Genomic DNA, 13,342 nt, shown 5'->3' on the forward strand with positions numbered 1-13,342 from the left:
CATCTATGTGTTTATGATTTAATAAAAATAAATAAATAAATGTCTTACCACAAAAAATAAGCAAAGTGGTGGTTATGTTAATCAGTTTGATGTAAGCATTCCACATTGTAAATAAAATCATAATACTGTACCCCACAAATGTATACAGTTATGATTTAAATAAAAATTTTATTTTATTATTTATTTATTTTGAGACAGAGTCTCACTATGTCACCCTCAGTAGAGTGCTGTGGCATCCCAGCTCACAGCAACCTCAAACTCTTGGGCTTAGGCGATTCTCTTGCCTCAGCCTCCCAAGTAGCTGGGACAACAGGCGCCCACCACAACACCCAGCTATTTTTTGTTACAGTTGTCATGGTTTAGCTGGCCCCTTGGGTCAAGTTCGAACCAGCCAGCCTTGGTGCATGTGACTGGTGCCGTAACCACTGTGTTATGGGTGCTGAGCCATAAATAAATTTTTTTTAAAAAGAGATGCTGTGCAAATCAGTGGAGAAACTACAAACTTTTGAATAAATAGTGCTAGATGAATCAGATTTCCATATTGAGGGAATTAAACCTCACCCTTACTTTATAGCATAAACAGTAAATGCCATGCAAATTATACATTCCTATGTGAAAGGTAAAACAATAACTCTTCTAGAAGATGAAATAGATATCTTTTTGATCTAGCTGGCATGATTTCTTAAATAGGTCACACACAAAAATCACTAACCATAAGAAAAAAATCGGAAAATTAGATTACATTAAAAATAAACCTATTCCTGGCCCCACATTTCCACTCTTAGCTATTTACCTAAGAGAAGTGGAAACTTATGTTCACACAAAAACCTAATCAATAGTGTTTATAACAGCTTTATTTAAAAAGCTGTTGCTCCCAAACTGAAAATAATGCAAATATCCTTCAACTGACACATGGATAAACAAACCGCAGTACATTTATACAAAGGAATAGTATTCCGTAGTAAAAAGGAACGAACTATTGATACATGCCACACAAATTAATCTGAAATACATTTCACAACCTGAAACAAGCCAGACTCAAAAGACAAAATCTATAGAGAGGGAGAATACATCAGTGGATGCCAGAGGTGAGGTTAAGTGTAGGAGATAAATGCAAAGAAACAGCATGAGTGAAATTGGGGAAGAGATGCAATAGTTCTGTATCTTAATTGTGGTGCGGGTTACACAATTTATGCATTTGACCAAACTCATAGCACTCTCCATCAAAAGAGTTGACTTTTACTTTATGTAAATTTAAAAACAAATCCATTAAAAGTTAATAACCTTTGTCTCCTAAAAAAAAAAATATTAAGAGAATAAAAAGGCAAATTAAAAAGAAGATGTATAATAGAATAATAAAAAATTTGAACCAGTCCCTCCACTAAAAAATAATATCTAAATGGATGAGAGACTTTAAAAAGATGCTCAAATTAATTAGTCATTGGGGAAAGATAAATGAAAACACCACTGAGATGTCACTAACCATCTACCAGAATGGCTGAAATGAAAAAGACGATTCCATTGCCACTGAGGATGTGGAGCAGTAGTAACTCTTATACTCTACTCATAAAAATATAAATTGGTACAGTCACTTTTGTTAACCACTAGGCACTTCTAAAACGAACATACACATCATGATCTATGACTCAGTCCTAGTCCTTGGTGTGTATAATATATACCCCACAGGAACAGACACATATTTATCAAAACACATGCACTTGTAAGAATGTTTATAGTAAGACTTTTAATAATAGAAAACTGGAAGCATCCCAAATACCTGTAATAATATTACATATCCATACAATGGAATGCTCCACTAAAGCAATTCTCAAAGTGTGATTACAGACCTGTGGAGGTCCTCGAGACCGCGAGTGCTTGAGGTCAGAACTGTTTTCAAAGTAATTCTAACATTATCCACCATTTTCTCTGTGTTAACCTTTCAGGGGTCTCCAACTTTTTTTTTTTTCTCTGCCACACGTTGGCAGAATAATAGTTGTCTTGGGCACTCATTAAATACATAAACACTAAAGAAAACTGATTAGCCAAAAAAAAAAAAAGTTCAAAATGTCCATGCATACTTTTTGTAATATCTGACACCACAAATAAGCAAAAAAAAAAAAAATCCTCACAGAATCAACATGGAGCCAAAGATTGGACACTCCGGCATGATGTTGCAGAAGCAATAGTGTGTATAAATGCTGACACCTTAGTACAGATCAAGGCAGAAGCTTCAAACTTTGCTAGTAGCTATTGTATTCTTCACCCTAGGCACTTACAGTTTTAAAAAAAAATTGTTTTATTTAACATCCTTGATGAAACAAGAAAATTGTTGATCTTATTAAATTTACTTCATAAATCTAGTAAAGACTGAGTACACATCTCACATCAAGTATGCGTACAGCACTTCCGCTGCACACTCCAGTGTGGCAGAGTAATTTGCTTATGTGGTTGAGTCAGAGCTGCACTGGCCGCCTTTTTCATGAAACACACAATTTTTCCAGACTGATAAACGAGTTTTTCACACTTGTATATTTGGCAGACATTTTCTTTGAAACGAAGAAGTCTGTCATTTCAAGGAAAACAGTTGACAATATTTCTTGTGAATAATAATTTTTATTATTCAGGTAAAAATTAAAAGTTTGGAAAACTTGTGTCAACCACCGAGTAGCCCATGTGCAGCACCATGCTATGTCGTGGCATAACGGGGAGGAGAGACCCCGGGACTTGCCACAAAGACACTGATGAAGGTCCACTAATCCTGTTCATCTTCCAACTTGTTTTGGAAAATTGCAGCAGAGAAATTATTATTCACAACTTTATTTTCACATCTAGACGAACCTGTATGAACTTTGTGAATCCTGCTGACCCATAGCAAGTTAGCCCCCTCCCCAAATTCCCAGAAATGTTTGCATTACTTCACTTACGCATCATAGCTTATCATGGTCTAGGAATATCTCTTTTTTTTTGGGGGGGGGGGCAAGACACGATTGCAAGAGGGACTTTACCTAACAATTGCAATCAGTGTAACCTGGCTTATTGTACCCTCAATGAATCCCCAACAATAAAAAAAAAAAAAAAAAAAAGATATAGATACCAAAATCTGATTGGAATGAATTCAGAAAAAATGGAAGGAAAAAAATAGGAATGGGGGATTAGCGAATTATTTAAGAGCATTTTCTTTAAAAGGAAGGAGAAAAATATGCCTGAGGGTTGGGAGCAGGAGCTGGTGGATAAGCACAGGTGAAGCAAAGATAATCTTGTAAGACTGAGAGAGAACACAATGTTTACAGGCTGATGAGACACATTTACTTAAGAGAAACTGATGGTGCAGCTGGAAAGCAGTGGATCATTTTTTGATGATTTTGTAAGTAAGATAGAATTTAGTATGTAAATTGACTTTAAGTACACGTAGAATTTACCTATATATTGCAAAAATGTAAATATACAAAACCGGTACAAAACAGGTAGGTAGATAGATGTAGTGGTGGACGCTTTTTGGAAATTTGACATTATTTTTTAGTTGAATAAGAAGCAAAGTCATTGATGAACTGAGATTGGGAATGGAAGAGGAAATATTGAGGATTAGAGGGGAGAAAGATTAAAGTGTGAATCACAATTCCAAAGGAATAGAATAGTGGAAAAAAACTGATAAATCATATAATCGCATCAAAGTGCTTTTGAGACTCATGGTTATGGATTTTGGCTAAAACTGCATTTCTCCATTTGCATTCTTCAACTGGGTATGGGAACAGAGTAGATAGAAGGTAGCATTTAGACTGGGCACATATGTAATGGTAGGATAATAATGATTAATTAGGTAAATTAAGTAGTGTCCGGAGGACAAACAGGACTTTTGTAGGTAGCTGATGACATAGCTCCCATTGATCCCTGCCTCATGGTATTCATGCTTATGCATAACTCCCTGTCCAACAGTGTTTCATGAACCTAGTGTCTTGTTCTAATAAATAGGATATGACCAGAGTGATGGAATGCCACTTCTGTAATTATGTGTTAAAATATTGTGACTTTAGGGCGGCGCCTGTGGCTCAGCGGGTAGGGCGCCGGCCCCACATGCCGAGGGTGGTGGGTTCAAACCCGGCCCCAGCCAAACTGCAACAACAACAAAAAAAAATAGCCGGGCGTTGTGGCGGGCGCCTGTAATCCCAGCTACTTGGGAGGCTGAGGCAAGAGAATCGCCTAAGCCCAACAGCTGGAGGTTGCTGTGAGCTGTGATGCCAGAGAACTCTACCCAGGGCAACAAAGTGAGACTCTGTCAAAAAAAAACCCACCAGCACGGTACTTTACTTTAACAACTTACGCCACGGCACTCTACCAAGGGTGATAAAGTGAGACTCTGTCTCTTAAAAAAAAAAAAAAATATTGTGACTTTAGTCTTGTTAGCATTCTCTATATATAGCCTTCTTGTGTGGCATAAGTTGTTAAAGTAAAGTACCGTGCTGGTGGGTTCTATGTCACTGAGGACACAGTGCAGCCTTGTCCTAGTCAACTGATGGTGAAAACTTTGAGTCCATTGGTACCAAAAGAACTTAATTCTGCCCACACCAACCTGAGTGAATTTGGAGGTGAATCCTTCTTTAATCAAGACATCAGATTAAATCACAGTCCTGTCTAACACCTTATTCTTTGGGAGAGACCTAAAGCTGTTGGATTATGCCTGGTTTGTGTTGTACAGAGACTGTAAATAATAAATGTGTGATATTTTAAGTCCCTGTATTTTCAAGAAGTTTGGGTGCATCAAGAGATAGACTATACAAAAACTTACAAGAGTAGTGTTACACTAGCAATCCTGAAATTATTGAAAATTTTTAAATGAAGGCCACTGGAAAAATCTAGAGAAAGAACACTAGAGTTAGTGTTGGACTTTTGAAACTGGTGCTATGAAGCAACTGAAATTATTGAAAATGACAGTGCCTTGGTGTGATCCTGACAAATACTTTAAAGAACAAGATCACAAGCCTTTCCCAAGTTATTGCCATGGTCTTAAGACTTGTTTTTCAGGGATCTCCTTCATGACTGCAGAGTTCATCAATTATTTTCCAAAAACTAAAATAATTTCTATGGGTCAGATATTTGTGGTGCTTTTAGTAGGACTATAATTGTGTGTGTGGGTGTGGGTGTGTCTTTTGTTTGTCTCGGAATATCTCTTTTCAACATTACTCCATGTTAGCAACTAGTAAGTAAGTGAACTAGTTTACTGGAATATAAGAATTAAGCCACCATTACCGAAACCAGATTTCTAGTTTCTGGGGATATAGGAAAAGATGGTCAAACTGGTTTTCCAGATTCTCTGGTCCTTAGGCCTCAGAGAGAATCCAGTGTGGGCACTCCTGCGGCCTGGCCTAAAGGACTGGGATCTGCATAGCAGTGTTCCCTGATGTGATGTCTTCACAGGTTAAATGCTCCATGGGTTGTGGAGAACCCCAAACCATACTTTTTCTTCTCTCTCTCTTTTTGTTTTATATTAAATTCTGGTTTTGGCATTTTAGAAAAAATGAAATCAATGATAGATAGAAGCTTCTACCAATGTATAAACGCTAATGAGCAGGCTAATACTTATACATCTTTGAATTATTATAGTTATAAGAAACAGTTATGGGTGGCACCTGTGGCTCAAGGAATAGGGTGCCGGCCCCATATACCGGAAGTGGTGGGTTCAAACTCGGCCCTGGCCAAAAAACAAAATACAAACAAACAAACAAAAAAAAGTTATGATTTCAACTACACCTGATAGTTATTTCAATTTAAAATTATTTCAGAATGTGAACAACGATTGAAAATGCTTCCTCGTGTAATGAGTGTACAAGTCATAAATAAAATAATAAAATATATTTGCGGTGGAAATATTCTATGTTGTACCAATCTCTAAATTTGGCAAAATATTAGTAAAAACCTAGAATCCATAAAGCACTTCTATAAATAAATAATAAAATATAAACAATGAAATAGAAAAATTGGCAAGAGATATGACTAGAAAATTCTCTAAGAAAACACAAATGGCCAATGAATAAACAAAAAGAAACTTCAATTCATTAATAGGGTGCACTAAGATAAATGTACAAGAAAGGTCATTAGCACAATTACTTTAAAACTTAGAAGAAATAAGTATGTCATTTCCCTGGCATGTGCTCTCACTTCCTATCTCTGTGTCATTCCAACCTTCAGCAACCACCATCCTAATCAGTCAGCAGCCACCCACATTGAGGCAAAGACCCTCCACCAGCAAAAAGATTACCTCACTGAAGGCTCAGACTATTTTTAGCAATAAATTACTTGAAAATTAAGGTATATAAATTGAGTTTTTAGCCATAATACTATTGCACACTTACTAGACTACCTAACTTTTACATGTACTGGGAAACCAAAATTTTGTTTGACTTGCTGTTTTTGCAATGTTTACTGTAGGGCTCTGGAATTGAACCTTCAATATCTCAGAGATACACCTGCATAACATATATAAGGTATATATATGTTTGTGTGTGTGTGTGTTTGTGTAACTCCAAGGAAGAAGATCTGGAGCCCTTACATCAGTCTATTAATAGGAAACAGACAGGTTGAGCACAGGAAGATAATGGGGTCCTCCATGGTTACTTTATATACTTCTGTATTATTTAAATGTATCATAATTAAAAAGCATTCTTGTTTAATTAGCAAAGCAAGAACAAAAACAAATCCCATAGAATAGACTAACTCATTTATAATATTTTTAGTATTTTATTTTTTTGTGGGGGAGAAGGAAGAGACAGAGTCTCACTCTGTTGCCTTGGGTAGAGTGTTATGGTGTCATAGCTCACAGCAACCTCAAACTCTTGGGCTCAAGTGATTCTCTTGCCTCACCCTCTCAAGTAGCTGGGATTTCAGGCACCTGCCACTGTGCCCAATTAGTTTGTCTATTTTTAGTAGAGACAGGTCTCACTCTTGCTCAGGCTGGTCTTAAACTCCTGAGCTCAAGCAATCCACCTGGATTATAAAGGCATGAGCCATCTTGCCCAGCCTATTTTTAGTATTCTTTACCAGCTTTATTCAATATTTGTATGTTTGCCTACTTGGGTCTTTTATAACTTCAGAGGCATTGTTTTTTCATATTACTACATGTTAAAATAACTTCTGTTTTTGTAATATTCCATATTCCAAATGAGCCCTAACATCAGTATTTCTTCAACTGAATACTAATCTTATGAAGATTATTTTTCACATTACATTTTCCACATTTTTTATTAAATCATAAACACATAGATCATGTATACATTAATGCATTGATGGGGTACACTGTGCTGATTTCATGTAGAATTAGGAACGCTTATATTACATTTTTCACATTTTTGATTCTTTTCTTGTGATAGAATTTGTGAAGTTGGATTAACAAATCAAAAAGTATGAATAGCTAGGCTGGGCACAGTGGCTCACACCTGTAATTCTAGCATTCTGGGAGGCCAACATGGGTAGATTGCCTGAGCTCAGGAGTTAAGTTGGAGACCAGCTCAAGAAAGAGTGAGACCCCATCTCTAAAAGTAGCTGGGCGTTGTGGTGGGCACCTTCACTCTCAGCTACTTGGAAGGCTGAGGCAAGAGGATCACTTCAGCCCAAGAGTTTGAGGTTGCTGTGAGCTATGACACAAGGGCACTCTACCCAGGGCTACAAAGGAAGACTGTGTCTAAAAAAAAAAAAACCAACAAAAAAACCCCACAACAAACAAACAAACATAGATATAGATATATAGATATGTATATATACACACATATGTTTGTTTTTTGTGAGTTTTTTTGAGACAGAGTATATATATATATATGTACACACACATATACATGGCTTTTGATAACATCTTTCCAATCTTTCAGTGAATGTACAGATGAAAGGGAGCCACTTGGGTTCCATGTAACACAGGGACAGTCTTCCATGCTACTCTTGCATATGTTGACTTCCCATGGATCTTCATAACGTCAGTTCTGCAGAAATTACCTCCTCTGCTGCTTAAAAATCTTACTCATATACTATGTCCTTCCTAAAAATTCCTCAATATCTTTAGAGCGTTCATGTTTTCTGGAAACTAACAACAAAAATCTTTAAAAATGCAGTACCTTTATATATCCTAAAGCATTAACCAAAGGCAAGAAAATAATTACCAGAATTCTGCCTCCCTATTATGGCCATATACTATTATTATCTTAGCACCTGAAAATCAAAATTAATTTACCCAATAAAATGTATAAACCCGTTTATCAGACTTTTTCACCTGGAAATTCAATTTTAATTTGAATGGAGAAAATAAAAACTTGAATGAACGGTCTTTAAATAGGTGCAAATGCGTGGTTGCATTTGGAAGCTGCGATTAGCCACTATTGTCGATAGGTGGCGGAAGAGGACCACATCAAATCCGACGGCCTGCGCCCGGGTTTTCTCTTCGCCTCTTTGGTGCGTCCAGACCGTTGCTGGTGTTCGCTCAATGACTACCTCGAAGTGACCCAAGAGGGTCCCTTTCGCCTTTTCAAGAATCCGCTTCTCAGAGGGGCTTCTTTGGGGACTCCAGTGGCCCCTTGGAGGCTTCGCGAAAGAACACTCGGCCGCCCCTCTCTGCCCCCCAGTCCGCTTCAGCTCCTTGCTTGTGGCACACTTCACCCGAGCTTTGGGATAATTAGGGACAGACGGAGCAGACGGTGACGCCACGGCACTCTACCAAGGGCGACAAAGTGAGACTCTGTCTCAAAAAAAAAAATAAATAAAGTTATGCATTGCATATGACTTTCTCCCATTTTGAAAGGAAGCCTCTTAACGCATTAAACAAGAGGGGGACTTGGAATGCATGCAATTCCTTATCATTCTTTCCTACCATCAACTCCAGGCCTTTCTGTAGGGTGAGAAAAAAAAAAGTTTTTTCTTTCTTTTTTTTTTTCTTTTTTTGTGACATAGTCTCACTATGTCACCCTTGGTAGAGTGCCATGGTGTCACAGCTCACAGCAACCTTCAACCCTTGGGCTTAAGCGATTCTCTTGCCTCAGCCTCCCTAGTAGCTGCGACTATAGGCGCCTGCCACAGCGCCCGGCTATTGTTTTTTGTTGCAGTTGTCATTGTTGCTTAGCTGGCCTGGGCCAGGTTGGAACTGCCAGCCTGGGTGTATGTGGCTGGCGCCTTAACCACTGTGCACCAAGCCAGTCTTTTCATTTTTAAAAACTCAGGCATCCTTTACCCAACCTTTAGAAGACCCTTTTCCACTCCCAGGAACTTATCCCAGGACCATGCCTGTTCCCAGGCAGAGAGCATTTCCCCCAGTTTGAAATATTTACCCCAACAATTCCTCAAGGACTTCATAGGTGCACTCTGCCCCCACCTTTACCACTTCAAGACCAGCGGTCAGGGCTGGGCCGGAGGGTGCCTGCTGGCTTCGGACTGCAAGGCCTCCCACTGTTTGAGGGCAGGTAGGGGCAGGTAGGGTCTTCTAGAGACCCTCCTGTGGATGAACGTGCAGGTAAACAGTTGAATCAAATCCACAGACCTCCTAATGGCAAATGTTTATTTTCTGGGAAGCTATCTCAATTTTAAGAAGGAACGGGTTTTCTCCTAAAGTGCCAAATAGAGGAATTTGAAGGTTGCTTTATTAGGCAAAGCAGTGTTACTTCTGTGCTTTGACATCACATCCCCTTCTTTTTTTTCAGATTGTGCATTCTCCGTAAGGAAGGGGTATGTGTCTGAGACACTGCTTAATGGACCTTCTCTTCAGTGAACAAAAACTGGACTCTTAACTTCTTGCAAGGAAGAGATTCTTAGGGTCCTCCTCAACCTTGGTCTGTGGGCAGATGGGAATTGGGTACTTTTGTTCTTCTGTTTACATAATTAAAAGACCAAGATGGGAGAGTGTACTGTTCTTTGTTGCCACAAGTATCACACCATTGAAGGGCGTACTCCTAGTGAGAAAGCCTAGTGTGTTGATAATAATCTGATACTCACAGAATGGTGGCTCTGCCCAATAATGCAGCTGTAGGAACTAAGAAGAAAATTTTCATTTTTGAGGCACAGACCTACTCAATCTAGATCTATAGATCGTGTTTCCATTAAAACAGAATTTGCAAACCTGGTCATTTCAGTAGCTGTAATTGACCTATTCAGCAGTAAGAATTTTCCTTTCTCTGGTTTGCATGAAAAAAACTCTAGGACCAGGGTAAATTTGCCTCCACAAAATAGGTCAAGCAAATTCTTATAAGGCCATGCAATGAAGCAACGTTTCCAGGGGCCTCACGCCAATAATTCTCTGGCAAAAAATTAAAATCTCAGTACTCTCACAAGCCAGGAACAAACATTCTATTGCCCTCTGGGTAGACAGATGTTATTAAGTTCAACTAGACAATTGAGACAGGACAACCCTGGCATTAGTGAAGATTGCAACAGTAAGTCTCAGCTGCCCAAACTCCACCAGCTGAAGTACCCAAGAGCTCCTGTACATCTCTGTAGAACTTAACAATGAATTCTGAAAATGGTGCATGTTTAGTAATACTTACTCTTGTTGTGGGATCATTGTATACTTCTTTAAAAAGCATTTATGAAATCACAGATGCTTCAATAACCTTACCCAGGAAACGTGGCATTTCTGTTCCTTCCTAAATAAAGAACCATTTTGAGCTTAAGTCCCATCTGGAATTGACGCTCCCCATCAAGAGGACAAAATACCAAACTTCACTCTCATTTCTCAATTGTGACTTGAGGCAGGAAAAAGGCAACTTGGTGGGGAAAAGGTGTTCCAATTAAGGAGAAAAAGCTGTACTGCAAAATTGGGCAAATAAAGGGAGAAATCCTTTCCAGGATGAAAATTCATTCTGGGCTGATATTTTGCAGAACTTATTAGAGAAAGCAAAAACTCCTTAGGAATATAATCGCAAAACACTTTGAACTTACAGTGCTATAACAAAATGAAGAATTTTCTTTGATACATAATTAGATAGTTGTAGCATTTATCTGAGTTCAACTCCCTGTAGAATACAAAACAACTTTGGACACAGAGAAGGTAGCAACTGAATAGCCAGAGTAAAATAGAAACCCCAATCAGAACAGAACAGAGTTCATTCTCATTAGCGCGCTCAGCTAAGGGTTTCCACCAATTTACATTGGAAATGAATGAGCAATTCATACTGGAAACTCATGGTGTCATTTACAATTTATAGCATATGGTAGTCCAAGTAACTTTAAGGAAATGTGCAATGATTCTCACTCCAGAGTGCGGGATCAATCGTTCCCAAGTCCTGTGCTGGTTTTTTATAGGCTCAAGATTTGAACTCTTGGGTGGTAGTACATGAGATGACTCTTTTAGGGGGCTCTGCCTCACCACTGAGACAAGCTTCTGAGTCTCAGATGGGGCAGATCAGCTAAAGTGAGTGTGTGTGTGTGGGGGGGGGGAGTGTTGGGGCTCCTGTTCCTTCCAGAGTGTCACAGGCCCTGTTTCTACATTTCTTTCATCTGGGCTTGTTCTCATTCCCTGAGCTTTTTTTTTTTCTTTGAATCTGTCAAGACTCCAATCATCCTCCAGGCTTCCTCCTTGGTGTCTCTAGCCATTAAATGTCTGCAGCTGTCTCTCCTTCTCCAAACCCCCCTCACACCACACAACTGAGTGCCTACTCAATGGCTGGTCATTTAGAGTTGGTCTTGACTCCTCTGTAAGCTCTGGAGGTCAGGGACTGCATCTTATATTCTGTGGTCCTACAGCTTAACTTTTTTTTGAGACAGAGTCTTTCACTCTGTCACCCTGGTAGAGTGCCGTGGCATTGTCATAGCTCCTAGCAACCTCAAATTTTTGTGCTCAAGCAATCCTCTTGTGCCTACCACAATTCCTGGCTACTTTTTCTATTTTTAGTAGAGATGAGGTCTCACTCTTGCTCAGGCTGGTCTCCAACTCCTGAGCTCCAGCAATCCACTCGCCTCAGCATCCCAGAGTTCTAGGATTAGAGGTGTGAGCCACCATGCCAGCCAGCTTAACATTTTTAATTAATACTTACTAGCAAAAGCAGCTAACGGTTATCAAACTTTATTATGTATCAGGCACTCTGCCAAATACACAACACACACTGTTTCTTATAAGACACAAAGAAGACTTTATTGTCCCTATTTTACCAGTGAGAAAACCAAGGCTCAAAAAACTTGTTAATAAGTGCCCAAGGTCACACCCGCAATCTGGACTCAGCAATTTTCACTGGTGTCTTCCAAGCATACGAAAACTTCCCCTGTGCTGTCCATCTGGGCACAACTCAGGGTGGCGGGTGATTCAAGTGATCTCATCTGGTCCCAGAAACTTTGCAGGAATTGGAAGCAAGTTTATAGAGTGGTCCTTGTGTACCCATAAAACCTATGCTTTACAATGGTAAAGGTTTTCTGGAGAAGTGAGCATCAAGGTGAAGTTGGAAGGGCCTGGCATGCCGAGGAATGAGTTCTTAGCACACAAGCCTGGATTCGGAAGGAACTGGGGCAGGTGACTGAAGAGTTATCCACTCCCTTCCCACCCTGTATCTGTTGCCTTCTTGCCACTGAGGATACTTTTAACAAAAAATAAACAACTGTCTGGATTTAAGGATACATGTGGATATTTTATTTTCCCAGCTGTAACAAGAATAGCCTGGATGTTTCAGATTCTTGTGGCTTTCAAAGATGGGTCATGTCAACAATGCTGTCCTTTGAGGAGATTCAAGAGCATTAAAGGTTTTCATTCAGCGGATCCTCTGACGTACTCGTGTGGTAGGTTAGAAATATGATCCAAATTAGTACCATCCAGGTATAAATGTAAGGTAATGATAACACTGAGTATGAAATTGCCATTATTAAGGACTTACATTAATCCAAGACTTTTTATTGGTTTTTAGTCAATATGCCAAATTTTGTTTAACACTAAAATGATTTGTGTTTGTTGGGTGTTCATTATGTGACAGGGACTGCACAGTTTTACGTATTATTATCTCTAATCTTCATAGCAACCCTGAAAGACACGTATTATTCAACCCACTTTACAGATGAAAGCTCAGGAGACTAAGTAACATGTCTCAAACCACATCAGTTATGGGCCAGAATTGGAATCTGAAGTCATTTGATTTCAAATACTAAGTGTTGTGCCATTTCCACCTCACCCAGCAGAAAGGCTACCAGCCATCCTTCAGTAGGATCACACAGGGGCCTGGGGTATGTGAAACAACACTCCAAGTGTCTAGAGATGGCTTTAACATACTTTCTCATGCTAACACGAGTACATGCATCTCTCTCCTCAGCAAAAGAATGTGCATAAGTACAAGGATCACAAAACACCCTGAATGTTGCAGGCTGTTGTTTTTGCCTTACTAATTCCCTCTTTTCTTGA

General features: G+C 39.1%; 1 protein-coding gene across 9 annotated transcripts in view; it reads left to right on the top strand.

Moving 5' to 3' along the window:
- LOC128593294 (cytidine monophosphate-N-acetylneuraminic acid hydroxylase) overlaps positions 1 to 9,862 on the top strand; it is a 182,699-nt gene extending 172,837 nt beyond the window's left edge. For 7 of the 9 annotated variants that reach the window (XM_053601183.1, XM_053601191.1, XM_053601185.1 and 4 more), the window contains 2 exons: positions 6,424 to 6,479; positions 8,315 to 9,862. In XM_053601183.1, the coding sequence (XP_053457158.1) occupies positions 6,424 to 6,479; positions 8,315 to 8,351 (93 nt within the window). In that variant the 3' untranslated portion in view covers positions 8,352 to 9,862. The remainder of the gene's footprint in view (positions 1 to 6,423; positions 6,480 to 8,314) is intronic. The other 2 variants (XM_053601184.1, XM_053601189.1) reach the window with 2 other exon arrangements.
- Positions 9,863 to 13,342: the final 3,480 nt, after the last annotated feature.

Source organism: Nycticebus coucang, chromosome 9, assembly GCF_027406575.1.
Source record: "Nycticebus coucang isolate mNycCou1 chromosome 9, mNycCou1.pri, whole genome shotgun sequence".
In the NCBI taxonomy this organism is placed as follows: Eukaryota; Metazoa; Chordata; class Mammalia; order Primates; family Lorisidae; genus Nycticebus; species Nycticebus coucang.